Genomic DNA, 18,864 nt, shown 5'->3' on the forward strand with positions numbered 1-18,864 from the left:
CCACCATCACCGGAATGCATCTTGCCAGAGTCTCGGGGTCTGAGACTGGGGGGAAAACTAGCGGAAGCTTGAGGTTCCAAGCTGTCGCGATCAGGTCCCCCAGACCAGCACTTGCTGGTTACCCAAGGTCAAAGACCCCTAGGTACACTCTCTCTATGAGGCTCTGCTCGGATAGTCTGAGAGAAACATTCCCCTGCCTGGAATGAGAGAGCCGATGGTGGAATTGAGAGAATCTCAATCATCCCGATATCTCTACTGCAAGATGTGAAGGTGTGAAAATGCGTCCCCTGCTGGTTAGCATGAAGTCGACACGCAACGGGGCGACTTGGCAGGAGCGGTAGGATCTGAAGAGGGGCCAGACTAAGGCCCTTAAGCCTGCCTGAATGATGGAGAGGTATCCTTCAGGTCTTGACCATAGGCCTGGACCGGAACATGCCCCCCCCCTTTCCTTTGACGAGTCCGAGAACCGCATCAAGAATGTGGGGAAAGGACGAGAATATCCACTACCATCAAGAGGCTCCATAGGTCAACACCCATTGCAGGTTTAATAGTTCCGCTGGTCCCATAGGGCCAGGGAGTCCGGTTAAACATTGCCTGAAGCCACCGGAACTTGGATCGCCCCACATGGAACTTATCCTGAGGCGACCGTTCGGACTATAAACGGGTCAATGAGGAAAGAAGAACTAGGAAACGTTCCAAGGTAGGGCTGAAAACTCTGCTTGACTGAGAACAGGTACTGCGACTCTCCTCAGTCTTGCCACGGTGAACCGAAAGGAAGGCTCGGAGGATGTGGTAACAGAATCTGGCGTCCCCAGGTGGTCACCCATCCAAGTACCGACGTTGCTTAACCTCGCTGGACGGACGAGAAGCGGGGTTTCCAACGTGGTAAGGCGGTTGACTCAATATCATGGCCAGATACTCCAGATGTTGAGGCAGAGGAAGAGAAGGCTCCAAGCAAAATACCATGAGCCCACACTCATGGTCAGCATTCGGAAGCTTTTCCCGGCGCTGAAGAAGGTCGAAACCCGAGCCTACCGGAGTTGACCAGCCCTCCAAACAGCAGAGGAGGCGGAAGTCTGCACCTGAGCGGCCAAGAGGAAGGCAGGGAGAGTTCTCTGGGGAACCAAACCTGCTATGCCACGGCGGGATAGCCACACTGCATCGTAAGCAGGAATACTTGCAGTTTAGGCTGAATTCGACGAGCACCCTGGAAGATGGATGGAATGGAAACTGAAAGTACCTGTCCTTCCGATCCAGGGTTAAAGGAGTCCTGTCGCCTCGTTACCAGTCTGATCGATTCTGCTGGTCTACGCTGGCCGAAGTTTGTTCGACAAACTTGATCAGGGCTGAGAGGTCGACTATGGACATCCCCTCTCAGATCCTTCCTTACAAGAAAGGATCGACTGAGGGGGCCGGGGGTGAAGCCGTCGATGATCCTAAGGAAGACCTTCGCCTAAGGTATGGATCATTCTGCCCAACCGGGCAACTCTGCATATGCTATGGCATAGAGGTTCAGAGACACTGAATTCGCTGACAGAGACGGCAGGCGCGATATCCTTGGCTACTCACAGAGATTGTGCGGGAATGGGCATCGGGAAGCTGTCATTCGGATGAGTAACCTTAAGCATCCTCCCAGCGAAAAAACCTGCAATCCTAGAGTTCGTGAACTCCTTTTAGGACTATGCCCCCCCGGGGGAGTCTCCCGTGCCATCTGTTCCTGACAGGAGGAAACTGCAATTGGACACCTTGTCCCAGTTGTCGTAGCCGATAACTTAGGCCGACGTGGTTGAAAGAAAAGGGAGCTGGAGCCCTGCAGAGTCTGGAAGAAAGCGCCTTGGAGGAGTGAAACCGGAAGTCGATTTACTCCGCACAGCAGATGTTTAAGTCTCTGTCCTTGGGCAAAGACAAAACTCTTCTCAAGGATGGAAGGGTGTCTGAGGTCGTTGACCTCCACAGATGAGACACCCGAAGGAAGCCTTCAGTCAGTGCGTCCAGATGGTACAACATCGAGCTTGTCCGCAAGTAGATACTTAACGACGAAAGGCCAAGGTGCCTGAGCTCGAGAGGAGGAAAGTACCCTTGATCTTCCTGTAGCTTCCTTGAACCAAACCTCGGGCCGTAACCGAGGAGGGAAAGAACCTGGTAAGCTCCCAGAGGAAGAGGTAAGCAGTCACCCCTTGTCCGATGGAGAAATCTTCAACGGAAAGCCCCCCCGCCAAAAATCCTTCCAGGGCGGGAGAAGGAGAGAGTACTCGTGCAGGAGAGGGGACCCTCGAGACCGACCTCTTGGGAACCAATTCGCCCTGGGGGAAGTCACCACGAAGTCCACTCCTCTCTTTCTCTTCAGCGTAGGAGAGACAGCCGCTGGTTTGTTACCCTGGCCGGTGAGTGCTGGTTTCATAAACCTCATTAACGCCCGTGCCAGCGGATCAAACCATGTCTGCTGCTCCAAGGACACAGAGTCCGAAATCCTCGCTAAGGTGAAAGGGATCGGGCGATCCTTTGGAGAGGACACGACGGTTCCTGCCTGAAAGAAGGTGGGAAGAATGCTGTACTGACCTGTCTTCGTCCTGCACTACCAACCTGTGCTTGGATGGAGGTGATCCCGAGTGCCGCCTAGGAGCACGCGTCCCTGCTGCTACCACCGGCTGTGGAATTCGCCGCGAACTATGGTCGCGCGAGGGCGAACGGTCGCGCAAAGGCGAATGGTCGCGCGGGCGCACAGGCGAGTGGTCGCGCGGGCGCGCAGGCGAGCGGTCGCGAGGGCGCGCAGGCGAGCGATCGCGCGGGCGCGCAGGCGAGCGATCGCGCGGGCGCGCAGGCGAGCGATCGCGCGGGCGCGCAGGCGAGCGATCGCGCGGGCGAGCGATCGCGCGGGCGAGCGATCGCGCGGGCGAGCGATCGCGCGGGCGAGCGATCGCGCGGGCGCGCAGGCGAGCGATCGCGCGGGCGCGCAGGCGAATGGGCGTGATGGCGAGGGATCGTGCTGCCGCGTAGGTGAAGAAGATCGCTGGCGGTAAGCGATGGCGAGCAGCATGTGTAGGTGAATGATCGCGTGATAGGGTGCGATGGTGATCAGCATCCGCAAGAGGGCGAGCGTTCAGGGTTGTGCGATGAGGAGCAGCATGCGTAAGCGGGCAATCGTTCAGGGTTGTGCGATGGCGAGCAGCATGCGCAGGTGAATGATCGCGTGAAAGGGTGCGATGGTGATCAGCATCCGCAAGAGGGCGATCGTTCAGGGTTGTGCGATGAGGAGCAGCATGCGTAAGCGGGCAATCGTTCAGGGTTGTGCGATGGCGAGCAGCATGCGCAGGTGAATGATCGCGTGAAAGGCTGCGATGGTGATCAGCATCCGCAAGAGGGCGATCGTTCAGGGTTGTGCGATGAGGAGCAGCATGCGTAAGCGGGCAATCGTTCAGGGTTGTGCGATGGCGAGCAGCATGCGCAGGTGAATGATCGCGTGAAAGGGTGCGATGGTGATCAGCATCCGCAAGAGGGCGATCGTTCAGGGTTGTGCGATGAGGAGCAGCATGCGTAAGCGGGCAATCGTTCAGGGTTGTGCGATGGCGAGCAGCATGCGCAGGTGAATGATCGCGTGAAAGGGTGCGATGGTGATCAGCATCCGCAGTTGAGGGTCGCGCGATGGCGATCAGCATCCTCAGTTGAGGGTCGCGCGATGGCGATCAGCATCCGCAGTTGAGGGTCGCGCGATGGCGATCAGCATCCGCAGTTGAGGGTCGCGCGATGGCGATCAGCATCCGCAGTTGAGCTAGTAGCTGGCGAACCATGTTCCTTCAGAAGTGTTGGAGAACGTTGGCGTGCCAGCTGTAACACACGTGGGCGATCCGGAGATCGCTGGCGAGCTGATGATCGCTGACGAGCTGACGATCGCTGGCGAGCTGATGATCGCTGACGAGCTGATGATCGCTGACGAGCTGATGATCGCTGACGAGCAGAAGGCTACGCGTGGAAGCCTGCGCAAAGAAGAAGAGTCCTTGACCCCGACCTGAACCGAAGTTCTAGATCGCGAGGGCGAACGTGGGCGCACAGGGCACGTAACAGGAACCGCAGGGAAGATCATCTTGAAAGCGCTGACGAACAGGAGAGCGCTGACGAACAGAAGGGCGCGCAGGGAAACCCTGACACGCAAGGGAAGAACCCCCGTGGGGGCAACCCTTTGCCCCGAAGGGATCGTTGTCCGCCGGGAGACTGATGTCCGTCGGAAGACCGCTGTCCGTCGGGAAGACCGTTGTCCGTCGGGAAGACCGTTGCCCGTCGGAAGACGAGATTAGACTGCTGTCCATCTGCACCAAGACGGAAGATCGAGAAAAAGAAGTTGTAGGCTGCAAACGGAGATTCAAAAAGGCGCCTCAAGCACCCTTATAGGGAGATGAGAGGCCCTTACGACGAGGCGGACGGAGGGCCTTACGGCGAGGGAGGCCAACAGCAACAGCAACAGAAGAAACCTCCGAAGAGGAGTCTCTATGAGTGTACTCTCTCGCGAACGAAAGAGAAACACTTCGTGGAAGAGACTGGTCAGCCAGTGACCAAAAAGGGGCAATCCTCCGAAGAGGAGCTCCTGCAGTTGCCCAGCCCCTTGAGCGAAACTGCAGGTGCGACCGCTCAGCACCAAGAGCATAGTCGCACGAAAAAAAGGCAAGAGAAGAACCCCCCAAAAGAGGAAAAGCTCAAGCCTGGACAGGAAAAAACTTCCCTCGGAAGGAAAGTTATCCGCCCAAGGAGGCAAGCCTCCTGACTGTTCTAAAATGAACTGGAGAGCTGTCCGTCAACACGGGAGTACTACCAGTAGAAGGAGACACGCCCCTAACGACAATACAAGGGGGGAGGCAGCAACAGCCGAATCCCCAGGACTCAACCAGACAGCTCACACCGTTGCTATATTACAGAAACGAACTAGATCGGTAACTGTAAAAAAAAAAAACAAATAATATTAGTACACATTCATTCCCCCGGGAAGGCTCCGAAGAGGAATCCCGAGGAAAAGGAACAAGAATTACACAACAGGCACGTGCCCTCACGACCACTTACACTCGCGGAAGGAGAGCTGTAACCAAAACAGAATTATAACAATTATAATTATGTAACTATGTAATTATGTAATTTAAAAATGAAAGAACACTAAAGAAAAAACGAAAACCCCGAAAGGAATCGTTCTACAAGCTGAAAAATTAACAACTACAATTAGATTCATAAACTAATTGAGACAAAATGTACGGCGTAGCAACCCCACCCACACGGGAAGGAAGCTACAAGGGCGTAGTAAAGCATAGTAAAAGGGTGAACGACCTCAAGAGAGAGAGAGAGAGAAAGACCGAAGTCAAACTCGATCGCAACCCATAAAAATAGGCCGTGGTGGCCTAACTGCCGAGGCCTCCACGTAGATATCGTACACTACACACACACATCTGAAAAGGAAACTTACTTATTTCTATACTCAAATATATATACAAACATGAAAACATGTTTACATATATATTGAGTAAAAGAAAAGTAAGCGATTAAGTAAAGACAAAACAGACAATGGCTGCCAAGCGAGGACCAAGACAGAGACGTCTGTCACAGTCCGAGCCAAAAGTGAAAGTGAGTATTCACCTGTGTGTGAGGGGGAGGAGGGGTAGCTAGCTACCACTCCCCTACCCCCCCGCTAACTAGCGCGGGGGTAATACACCTTCGTTAAATTCTAATGGCTCGCCATTTCAGCTACGCTAAAAGTAATAACCCTTTGTAAATAGCGTGGTTTGTATTTCGGTTACGGAACAAACAACAAATTTAGATATCGTAAAGGATATTATTTCTAGCAGAACTGGAATACACTATAAGAAATGGACAAGTGCTGGCTAGTTTGGCCTTTTTCTCTGTATGATTAATGGGAGTGGGACATAACTTAAATAGTCAATTAAATTTTGAACATTTCATTGCCTAGGTCCACTGTTTACTATTGGGAGACTAACTATAAGTTACTGCACATGCGTTTTTTGTATTTGCTTTTACCAGCAGTTCTATTTATTAGTTTGATGTAATCATTACCTGGGTTTTTTAACCAATTGAGAACTTCCAACTTATTATGTTCATGTTCCCAGATATTGTTCCACAACAGGCATTTTTTCCCATCCTCCTCTTAAGTTCCAGCACGACTACCATGACAAGAAGGTGTCGCCAACAGGAAAATGAAAATTACTTCTAACCTTACAGAAATTTCACTTCTATTTTCTTAATTGGTTATGTTGAAAATGCTCTTCATTCAGTATGAAGAAATTGTTGCTCATCTAAAAGCTAAAAATATCCCTAATGATTGGCACACACAATTCACCCATGAACTGTTTGGCAGAACAAATTACCAATGAGAACATGGTTACACTATTTGGGAGTGAAGCAAGCCACAGTAAGGGAAAAATCCTTTGAGGATTATGATATAAAGTATAGGTCATTATGATACTTGGGTGTATGTATGATAGCGGCCACCTGAATATATTATTAAGTCTAACTTAGAATAAGGGGGGTGGCATGGGGTCATTTTTTTCCCAGCACATTTTGCAGTATATTTTTTTTAAATAGCTCTAACAGCCTTAATTTTTGTCATAGAGACGCCAGGTTGGTCTCCTTCTCTTGGAAAATGCCTGAATTTTCTCAAAAAATTATCAAAAATATGAAAAAAAAAATTTATAGCATTTTTTTGCAAGGACGTACCGGTACGTCCATGGGGGTAAAGGGATGGCTTTTGTGAAACGTACCAGTACGTCCTTTGGGGGTAAAAGGGTTAATAGGTCGAGTGCATTTAGGGTCTAAAAGGACAAGGTAAGTATATTTAAAAGTAATGCCTACAGCCTGAGGTGCAAAAATGGTATTACATATTATGTACTTCATAAGGGGATAATATATACTGCAATACTTTAATTTCTAGCAAAACTGGAATTTGCTACATTAGTAATGGAAGAGTGGTGGCTATTTTGGCATTTTTTTCTTTATGACTAATGATAATTTCTTATGTATTTCTGACCTTTACTATTGCAGCAAATCACTAATTGTTGTGGCTTTCCTACCCAAAAGCCTGGTTTCCCACTGGGATCCCCCCCCTAATTTTCATATAAGGGGGTAGGAAAACTCATGAACAGAAAGTCTTCCCCAATATTCAAGGTCGGAAATGGATAAAACACAAGTTAACAAGTAGGAAAAACAACAAATTTGGACATCACATAGTATATAATAATTTCTAGCAGAACTGGAATTAGCTATAAGAAATGTCAAGTGCTGGCTAGTTTGGCCTTTTTCTCTATATTATCAATGGGGACTGGGGCATAATAACTCAAGTATTGATCAATTAAATTTTGAATATTTCATTGTCTAGGTCCATTGTTTACTATTAGGAGACTAATTATAAGTTACTGCACATGTGTTGTTTGCATTTGCTTTTACCAGCAGTTCTATTTATTAGCTCGATGTAATCATTACCTGGGTCTTTTAACCAATTGAGAACTTCCAACTTATTATGTTCATGTTCCCAGATATTGTTCTACAACAGCCATTTTTTCCAATCCTCCCCTTAAGTTCCAGCACGACTACCATGACAAGAAGGTGTCTCCAACAGGAAAATGAAAATTACTTCTAACCTTACAGAAATTTCACTTCTATTTTCTTAACTGGTTATGTTGAAAATGCTCTTCGTTCAGTATGAAGAAATTGTTGCTCATCTAAAAGCTAAAAATATCCCTAAAATAATGACCCACATGATTGGCACACACAGCTCACCCATGAACTGTTTGGCAGAACAGATTACCAACAAGAACATGGTTACACTATTTGGGAGTGAAGCAAGCCACAGTGAGGGAAAATCCTTTGAGGAATATGACATAAAGTATAGGTAATTAGGATACTGGGGTGTATGTATGATTAAGTCTAACTTAGAATAAGGGGGATCGCATGGGGGCGTTAGTTCCCCCATTAGGTAAGTAGGTAAGGACACGGCTGGTAGGTTAGGTTAGGGGGTAAAGTTTAGGTTAGTTGGTCTCCATTTTTAATGAACGCGTGAAGAACTGGCCGCTGATAAGCAAAGGCTCCGAAAAATCCTTTGAGAAATGCGATATAAAGTATAGGTCATTATGACACTTTAATAAGTGACCCAAGGGGATGGGTGTATACAGCACATCCATGTATCGCTTGCCAGAACAGAAAACCAGTGAGAATATGTTGATTCCGAGGGAAGTGAACCACGATGGAGCAAAACTTATTTGAGGAACAGCATATAACTTACATATAAATATACTTTAATTTAAAGCCACTTACATGAACCGTATATTTTTCACACTGGTTATCTTGTGTTTAATATGCATTTCTGACCATTATTATTATTGAAAATCACTCGTTTTTGGTTTCTCACCCAAAACCCCAGTTTCCCACTGGCATCCCCATACTTGTTTTTATTGAGGGTAGGAAAACAAAAACTCATAGGTTTTACCTAATATCAATGGTCAGAAATGGATAAAACACTAGACAGTGAGAAGGAATAAAAATATAAATTTGAACATAGGAGGTAGGTGGGGAGAAATTGAATTCAACCCAAAATTTTCCTAAAATAATTTATCAACAGTAAAAATGGATCACAAGATATGAGTTGCATCAGCAATACCAGACTCTACAAATACTAACCTACTTGACTTATAATGACCGGTAATGTATGACAATAAAACTGAAAAGGTAAACCATTGTACTTCGATATTGCATAAAATATGTCAAGGATAAAGGTACTTCAAAATACTGTACCTATTTGAAAAGGTAATTTTTAGCCACCTGGAAGAGTTCCCGAGCATTCTTTGATCCTAAGAAGTACTGTATATTACTTATGACTTGATAAATCAAGGCTGACATATATTACATCCAATTTTGACTTGTCTAGAGGTGTCAATTAAATAGATTTGACAGGTTAGACACACCTCAACTTGATAAGCCTATTTCACCAACAAGGAGAATCTCTGGAATTTCACAGATCATTATTAGAGTCTTAATAAATTTGAGGACAATCAAGAAATTAGCAGCTATACTTAATTGTAATATAAAGAGAACCTTACTTCGAGTTTTCGTTTGTTCGTGGTTTGAAGGTTGAGGAATCATTTTTACGTCTACTATCCGATCGACTTGTTGATGGTGACTCGCAATGTCAAAAGGACGACTGAAGTCTTTTAAAAATGACTACTTCGATTTTACTTCTCCAAATGATTTAGATATTAAATATAATAGCTCATATTCTTCAATTCTTTATATTCAAAATAGGATTCTTCAGTTTTATCCATATGTATTATGCTTTTGATAATAGCAAATCATCGGTACCACTTGTACAGAGCGATACAAAATAAAACATTAACGACAGCATTTCATTGGGTGAACAATTTATTATTGAGCGCATTTACAAGATTGGTCGTATATTTTCTTTTCTTTTTAACAAAATGTCACTATTTAAATAAATCTAATAAACAGAACATAAATAGTAAACAGCAACGTATAGCACAAAAATTTTGCAGCACTTTAATCATTATAAATAGACAGCTTTATTGCTTTTGTCGCTGTTTCTTGTGGCTGTCACCTAAATCTCAATGGTTTACCGCAGGAGTGCATAGAATCAGAATCAGATATTGTTTATATATGTAATATAAGAAAGCTATAGCAAGTGGAACTGCTCACACGAATCCAAAATTTGAAAAAAAAAAAAAAAAAAAAAAAAAAAAACTATTCATTACAATACTGGAGTGGATTGGGTACGTATGATATACATAACTATATGGAGGTGGTTGTTCTAGCTTGGTTTTCTGCCAAAGCTTTGGGCGTATTGAGAAGGAATGTAAGTTTAATTTGTTTAAATTGTGCTGGGAAACATGTAGCGATTTTGTTAATTCTGTTAACTTTATGAAACAACAAAAAAACTCAACCGGATAAATTAGATACGTTGCAAAGCTTTTAGATGTGGGAATGAAGAATGTAGCCGGAAATACTTATGACGTTATGGAATTTTGTTAGTTGGAAATAGATTACAGCAAATTAGTTTGTGAATTATTTTTAATCAATGGTTTGCGTATTTACTGTAATTCTGAAATAATTGTGGTTGGTTACAATGACATTCGTGTAGAATTAGTTTTCTCGTATCTTGTTGTCAAGCTAGTAATGTAGTTGATCCAAGAATAGGTTGAGCTGACAACTTGACTAATATATTTTGAAACTTGGTGAATGATATTTAAAAGGAAAGTAATATTGAGATGAGCCGTTTATGAAGGTAAGACTCGAAAAAAATATTGAAAAATCATTGCAAAATTAAGCCAATGCATCTGGACAATATCGCTTTCAAGTAAGTTGACATTGCCCTTGTATGGACTGATTACTCCGTCTGTCATACTAGGCAAAGCCACGTAAAATAACAAATGATGTTCCAAGAAATTAAATGCTATATATGTGGCTACAGTAATATATCACAAAACACTACGTACGTTATAAAAATGGCAGTAGAATAAAATCTTGCTTAGGCCTATCAGTTATCATTATTATCAAAGCTGCAAGCCTTGTTAGAACATCAGAATACTATGTTACAAGACACAGAGCAGAATAAAAGGCTAAAGAAAAGGGAATAAGACATAATCAACAAGAGCAATTAGAGATTTCAGACCTCCGCCAATTAATATTGCCAAGACGGCCTTGGAAGAGCGCAATGTTGACAGAGAAACGTGATCATCCGTATCACCTAAATTTCATGTTTTTTTTTCTTCTTCTTTTTTTCGATGCATAAATTGTGCATTTGAAGAAATTTGTTGAAAATCCAATGTATCAATTTGTTTTAAAGTAATCTTTAAAATTGTGAAAAATTACAAATCCGGATTCGGTACCGGATCATCTCCAAAGGTTAATGGTTGGAGTTGTCCATAGCTTAAGATTTACCTGATGTGGAAATTTCGTCAAAATTCGTCAATTTCTCGTAATCTTTAAAATTGGGAAAAATGCAAATCGGGATCCGGATCATCTCCAAAATTCAACGGGGTCGTTCATGACCTAAGACCTATCTATGGTGAAAATTTCATCAACATCCGTAGAGTAGTTCTGACGTAATCCTGTCCACAGACACAAAGATAAATAAATAAACAAACCGACTTAATTTTATAGCTTGGCGGAGGTAATAAACTGTAAAAGCATTTTCACTAAGTGTGAACTTCTGAGATTTGGTTACAGCTGTTACAAAACCCCAAAAGAAGCTCACAACAAAATTCATAAGTTGTGAGAATTGTGCCTAGTAATAATCCATTAATGCAAGTACATCTCCGGCCTAGCATGGCAACAAATTCATATTTGGGGGGATGTTCGATTGCTGAAGGCATTATATTTGTGTGCGTGTAAGCAATGTTAGAACAACAGTTGGGACACAATACGTTCTTATATTTCTGCAGTATTTTCTATAATTTGCAAGCATTCTTTTCACTATGCACATTGATATGTCAATACTGTGTTTCGATCAACCGATGAATGGTGATATTTTTTTTTTCTTTTTTGAGAACAAACTCAAAACATTAATCTTAGTCATCGTCAATTTTAGTCATATAATTGCGTCAGTAAGTTAAACAAATGTATTGGTGTTTCAAAGGGAGATTAACTTTTCTTGTAATAACAGATTTAGTTCATAAGATATTTTGTATGCCAGTCAAATCATTCTTCAAAATTGATATTTCAATAAATGAAAAGGAGGATCATCTTAAATCTTAAATGATAAAATTTAACAAAATAAACCTATTACATGGCTCCAATAGGGAAAATGTAATTGGCACCACTTTTTCGATGGATTTAAGTAATCGACTATACCTTGTATACATGAGAGGACCTGTATACGTATGGTTTTGGGATACATATAAATTCTTCGAAAGATCAGGTCTTAAAGATATATTAAAAAGATGAGAAAAAGAATAGGATAGAAAGAAGCACTAGCAGCAGTCTTTAACTGTCCCACAGGGATAACAGATGATATTGAGATTAAAAGAGAAGTAAGACAAGGGACTATATTTGTACCAAATATAAGCAGTAGTGACAGAAAATGTTATTAGCTTAAGCAGAAAATATACACTGGCAAAGAATTTAGATTTTTAATTCCTGATATTTATAGACGATATTATGTTCTCCACAGGAATGAGTAACTGTAAGGGCTTTGATATTTTAGAAGGGTTTACTATCAGACCAGCACAAGGGCCCCCAAAATTCAGTACGTGCTAAGCTACAACCCTAATTGGAAAAGCAGAATGCTATAAGCCCAAGGGCTACAACAGGGATAATAGCCTACTGAGGAAACGAAATAAGGAAAAATAAAATATCTTAAGAACAGTAACATTTAAATAAAAATTTCCTATATAAACTATAAAAACTTTAAGAAAACAAGAGGAAGAGAAATAAGATAGAATAGTGTGCCCTAATGTACCCTCAAGCAAGAGATCTCTAACCCAAGACAGTGGAAGACCATGGTACAGAGGCCATGGCACTGCCCAAGACTTAGAGAAGAATGGTTTGATTTTGGTGTGTCCTTCTCCTAAAAGAGCTGCTTACCATAGCTAAAGAGTCTCTTCTACACTTACCAAGAGGAAAGTGGCCACTGAACAATTACAGGGCAGTACTTAACATCTTGAGTGAAGAAGAATTGTTCGGTAATCACAGTGTTGTCAGGTGTATGAGGACCAAGGAGAGTATGTAAAGAATAGGCCAGACTATTCGGTGTATGTGTAGGCAAAGAAAAAATGAACCGTAACCAGAGAGAAGGATCCAATGTAGTAATGTCTGACCAGTCAAAGGACCGAATGAGTGGTAGTATCTCAACGGGTGACTGGTGCCCTAATAGCTGACAAAAGAAAGGAAGAGAAAGAAGAGATTAGAACAAAGGTGAAGTACGGCCCAGTGAGAAAGGGAACAAAGAAGTGAGTACGAATAAGACAAAAAAATATGGTTGCGCTAATGGTCCAAGAAATACGTAACTATGGAGTCATGAAGGGAATAGGAAATACGACATTGGGAGTCATGCAGAAAATACACGAAACAGTGATTCGACTAACAGTCTTTGCTAATGGAGAGACTTGGAATGAAATAAGAGAGAAGCTAATAAAAAGTCTGTAAAATATATTATACAGAACGATAAGAAGTATAATAGCAGAAGCAAGAATGGTCAGTGTCTTATAACTAGAATAGACTATAAGAAAATGTGCTGCTTCATAACATAGACTCACGAAAAGAGATTAATTAGGGAAGTAATTACAGATTAATCGCAGAATCAAAATGGAAATTGCTGGAGCAGGAGCTTTGAAGAAATTTGTAGTAAATATAGAATAAAAATAGAAGAATTCAGATATTGTGGGAAAAGGATTGGAAAAGAAAAGCTAAAATAATTCTGGAAAAAGAGGAAACAATTCGAGGAAAGAAGAAAGGGATGGTAAAAATATATATATGAAGGGGAATGGACTAAAACCTTATGTTAGATTAATCATTATTAGATATGGATAAGCCAATTGTGGTCATGAAAGTAAAGTAAAACATCTTCAACATAAAAGAAAATTTCAGAGGGATGTAGATGATGTTTGTGACCTGTACAAAGAACATAACACGGAACATTTATTTTAATGCACCAAATTACGAAATTTAAGAGACCAGCATAAAGGAGTGGATGTTGTTGCAAAATCATAGCAGAACGCTGACGGGGTACATAAGACTGAACATAAAACTGAAAAAAAGTTTTGAAATACCACAAAATGTTGCCAAAACTGATAAAATGGTATCTTTTCTTATTCTAAGTTAGAAAAGGACAAAAGTGAAAGTTAAACTTTTACTTTTAATGTTACAGGAAAAAGTTCAATTAGGGTTGTGGTGGCCGATGTGGTAACGTCCCTGACTGGTGAACGCCAGACTAGGTTCGGGTCCCGCTTAGACTCGTTAGTTTCTTTGGTCGATGTAACTTCACCATCATTGTGAGCTAAGGATGGGGGGTTTGGGGGAACCTACAGGTCTATCTGCTGAGTTATCAGCAGCTATTGCCTGGCCCTCCTTGGTCCTAGCTTAGGTGGAGAGAGGGCTTGGGCGCTGATCATATGTATATGGTCAGTCTCTAGTATATATGGTCAGTCTCTAGGGCTTTGTCCTGCTTGATATGGCATCTTCCATTCATGAGTGGCCTTTAAAGTTTTAATTTATTGTTAACTTGTTGTCATCATTTATTTATTTCCTTATTTCCTGTCCTCACTGGGCTATTTTTCCCTATTGGAGCCCTTGGGCTTATAGCATCTTGCTTTTCCAACTAGGGTTGTAGCTTGGCTAATAATAATAATAATAATAATAATAATAATAATAATAATACTTGGTGTACGCTAGGAGGCTTTGCGCCAATTTATTTCTTGACAGTGCCCGCAAACATGTTTTGCGGAGTGAGCAGAAGAATCAGGAACACAATAAGGCGAAAGCGTCTTCCCCTGAGTCCCTAAATGATCAGCATAGCATGTTACCGAGCAGAATTTCGGTCTTATCGATCACATGACCACGTAATCTACCGGCTAGGTCGATAAGACGAAAAAATTTATAATGTCTTGCGAATTGTAAGAGTTGCCACACGGCTATTAATTCAAGTTATTAGATGTAAACATTCGGTATTGATAAGTTGTTATTCTTAGATCTGCCTCCTTTTAACAATGTTAATAATGTTTATATCGCTCTTCTGTTTTACATCTACTGAAAATGAAAAATATTGATTGCTATATTTTTTCCCTCTTACAAGTACTTTTGGATTTCAAATTTATAACGAATTAAATTAAACGGTAGAACTCTACCATCATTGCTGATAACTCATTATTTTCTTTGTAGCCCAAGTCTTTTGAATGCGCGTGTATTTTCGCTAGTCTGGAATAATTAAATGATTATATTAAATGTGAATGAATTTGTTACTATGATTGTATACTCTGCGGTGAATTTTCGTCTTTAAAGGGCAAATGTTGAGATAATTATGCGTAAGGTAGAATGCAAATCAGGTTTCATTGTAAAAGTTCGGATTATGGTTTTTAATTGGGATAAAATATCCTTAACTAGACAAAACGTGTGTGTGTGTGTGTGTGTGTGTGTCAGCGACTTAGAATGAAAGACATCTCTTCCTGTGAAGACGCTGAAAATGTCAACTAAGGAGTGGCGGGAGAGGCGAAAAGGCTGATGTATTTGGACGTGGAGGAAAAGAAAGAGAAAAGAACGGTCGAAGAAGAGTGGGCGTGGCCCCTGGATGTGCGCATGATCACACTGAAGACGAGTGCAAGTCTTTCGGGTGATATTGGTATTTACTTAAGCCATCGGTGACTCACGAACAAGGGAGAGATTCCTTTGACTCTGACCGCTAAAGCTCACCGGAGAACATTGTTCCCAGTAAGTGTCGTTTCCTTTCAAAAGTTTTCGCTCGTTCAGAGTAAGGATACAGTAGATCTTGCCTGGAACATTGCTGAAAATGTGCTTTAATGCCTTGAAATGAAAGGATTTGTTATTTAAGAAAACATAGCGGGTTTTCACGGTGGGGAGTTTGTATATATTTTTATGTCAGTCTCAAAATCTTCAGTTAAACCGGGAAGAAGAAGACTGCAATGGCAAATAAAACTAACGAAAACACCATCCGTGTTGACGTCTTATTTTACTCATGATTCAATTATTATTACCTCATATTTTTTTAATGCGCAAGACCATAACTTGAACGAAAATTCGAGGTAAACGCAACAGAACACGCCAGGAGGTGTAGATTTTTATTTCGATGTTAATTTGGGACTCGGCAGAGAGAGAGAGAGAGAGAGAGAGAGAGAGAGAGAGAGAGAGAGAGAGAGAGAGAGAGAGAGAGAGCACTTTGCCATTAAATTTTAGCATAGGTTTTATTTCCCATACTAGGGAGCATTGCCTTCGCCATTTGTTGTTACGTTACAGAGGCTGTTTGGATTATTGTTGTCAGTCTCCTGTTATTGATTTCTATAGAAAAGGCTAGACGAGATTTTCTTTCCCCCAAAGAAACTGATATGCATAATCGGACATTAGGCTATATTAAAGTTTACATGTCTCCTGCAGACTTCAAGTTAATTAATAATTTCATTACCTTTATTCATTTAAGTATCTTTTTTTAAAATCTCTGTGCAAAAAAATTGATACTTTAATTCCCATGTGTATTTGCTTTGAAGTTACAAAACTCTTGCGCCAAAAATACAAATTTTGTACGAAATCAATTCGAATTTATGATTAATCATTCTTCTTTCGAAGTCAAAACTTTTGTTTATAATCAAATGTTTTATATCAATTATATAAGCTAGTATAAAAAGCTAATCATAGTCTAAATTATGCCAGACACTTCTTCTTTTATTATATTTATGGAATTTAAATGATAAACATCTTTTCTCCCAGTGCTCACATTGGCCTTGCGGGAGGCGCTGACGTCGAAGCAGGTTTTCAAAATGTCCTCGTACCATGTAGCCTACTAAAACGAGATCTCTGGAATATATATATATATATATATATATATATATATATATATATATATATATATATATATGTATGTATATATATACATATATATATACTTATATATATATATATATATATATATATATATATATATATATATATATATATATATATATACTATCGCTAGGGAGTTATGGGATCTTTTGGCTGGCCAGAGAGTACTACATTAGATCCTTCTCTCTGGTTACGGTTCATTTTCCATTTGCCTACACACACACACACACACACACACACACACACACACACACACACACACACACACACACACACGCCTAATAGTCTGGGTTATCCTTTACATACTCTCCTCTATACTCATACACCTAACAACGCTGAGATTACCAAACAATTTTTCTTCACCCAAAGGGGTTACTGCAATGTAATTGTTCAGTGGCCACTTTCCTCTTGGTAAGGGTAGAAGAGTCTCTAGCTATGATAAGAAGCTCTTCCAGGAAAAGGACGCTCTAAAATCCATCCATTGTTCTCTAGTCTTGGGTAGTGACATAGCCTCTGAAACCGAGGTCTTCCACTGTCTTGGGTTAGAGTTCTCTTGCTTGAGGGTACACTCGAGCACACTATTCTATCTTATTTCTCTTCTGGTTTGTTAAACTTTTTATAGTTTATATAGTGGATATTTATATTAATGCTACTCTTAAGATATTTTATAAAATTTCCTTTTTTCCTTTCCTCATTGGGCTATTTTCCCTGTTGTAGCCCTTGGGCTTATAGCATCCTGCTGTTCCAACTAGGGTTGTAGTTTAGCAAGTAATGATAATGATAATAATAATGATAATATATATATATATATATATATATATATATATATATATATATATATATATGTGTGTGTGTGTGTGTGTGTGTTTGTATGTGTGTGTGTGTGCACGCACGCGCGCCCTTGTTATGTTTAGTAAAAGAAACAGATTATTTGAGTTACAGCTGAACGAGTGAAAAGGCCATGACTGCGCATATAAACAGAGGGATGAGTGGGTAGTCAAGAAGAAAGAAAGACTGAAAAGGCGATAAAAATAAAGGTAAAAAGATGAGCCAGAACACAGAGAGAGAAAAAACTGCGCTACATAGAAGTAAAGGAATAGAGTAATGTTAATGAAGAGACGGATCTCATAAAAACAGAAGAGTTTTTCCATGGTCGATTGAGAGTGTTTTGAAGATGTGTTGAACGTGAAAGATCAAACAGAAAGGCGGAGAGGTGAACGACTAAGGAGTGGAAAGGTTTGTTCAACATTGAGAATATTTATGGAGGTGGCTTCTGGTGATGTTAGGGCGGGAATTAAGAAGCTGGGTAACGGAAAGATACCAGGAATTGATAAAGATGAGAAGAAAAGATGTTGTAGTGCGGTGCTTACGGGTTTCAAGTTATATGTGTATAAGGAAAATAATCAATAAACACCTCACTGTAGATATGAAAATGGTTAATCTTATAACCTGTGACAAGAATGTGCAGACCAGCCAGATCCTCATAAAAGTAATCCACTCGCGACCCCACCCAGGACTCACCTGATCCCAGTCCACCACTACCTCTACCAGGCGTTTTTAAAAGAACAGCAGCATCCTTACGAGTTTACATGTCACAACTCTCATACATCAAATTAGTAATTGCCAAGCTTTCGAAGCGCCTCACCTGCCATCTTCAAGATGGAGCTTAATTTCGCATTTATCAGAAAACTCGTCATGGAACATTTAAAAGAGAACAATTATTAAGCATAGAAATTATAGACCATGTTTCAGATCGCAAATGCCTGCACCTCGTTGAGTCTCTACACATTCTGGGGATAAAATTCCAACGTAAACGCGGTGAAAGAAATGCTGGAGAGAGAGAGAGAGAGAGAGAGAGAGAGAGAGAGAGAGAGAGAGAGAGAGAGAGAGAGAGAGAGAGAGAGAGAGAGAGAGAGAGAGAGAGAGAGCATTCCCCCAGCAGCCAACCCAAGCTACCTTTAGCATACCTTATCTATAATAATTTCACGGCAACGTAGATTTATCAATGGCCCGTGTCTCAATGTGGATGAAATGCCCCTAAATATCATAGGTGATAGTCCAACCGTTTTCGAATTGAGTTTATTTGAAATTTCATACATGGCTAACATTTGAAATAAGCGGCGTATCAAAATTGAATCTTCCACATAAAATCATGCATAACTAAGAATATTCAACACCCATACGGTGACTCAAGATTAACTCGTAGGGTGGTGAAAAGGGTATCTTTTGGAGTTCTACTTTGTTAAATGTATGGCTTCAAACGGCTTTGTATTATTATTATTATTATTATTATTATTATTATTATTAATAGCTAAGCTACAA

General features: G+C 41.3%; 1 protein-coding gene across 1 annotated transcript in view; it reads right to left on the minus strand.

Moving 5' to 3' along the window:
- Positions 1-9,237, minus strand: part of Cdc50 (cell cycle control protein 50A) — an 80,283-nt gene extending 71,046 nt beyond the window's left edge. Inside the window, exon 1 of the mRNA XM_068375513.1 lies at positions 9,084-9,237. Within this exon, the coding sequence (XP_068231614.1) occupies positions 9,084-9,126 (43 nt within the window). The 5' untranslated portion in view covers positions 9,127-9,237. The remainder of the gene's footprint in view (positions 1-9,083) is intronic.
- Positions 9,238-18,864: the final 9,627 nt, after the last annotated feature.

The sequence above is a fragment of the Palaemon carinicauda genome, chromosome 6 (genome assembly GCF_036898095.1).
Source record: "Palaemon carinicauda isolate YSFRI2023 chromosome 6, ASM3689809v2, whole genome shotgun sequence".
In the NCBI taxonomy this organism is placed as follows: domain Eukaryota; kingdom Metazoa; phylum Arthropoda; class Malacostraca; order Decapoda; family Palaemonidae; genus Palaemon; species Palaemon carinicauda.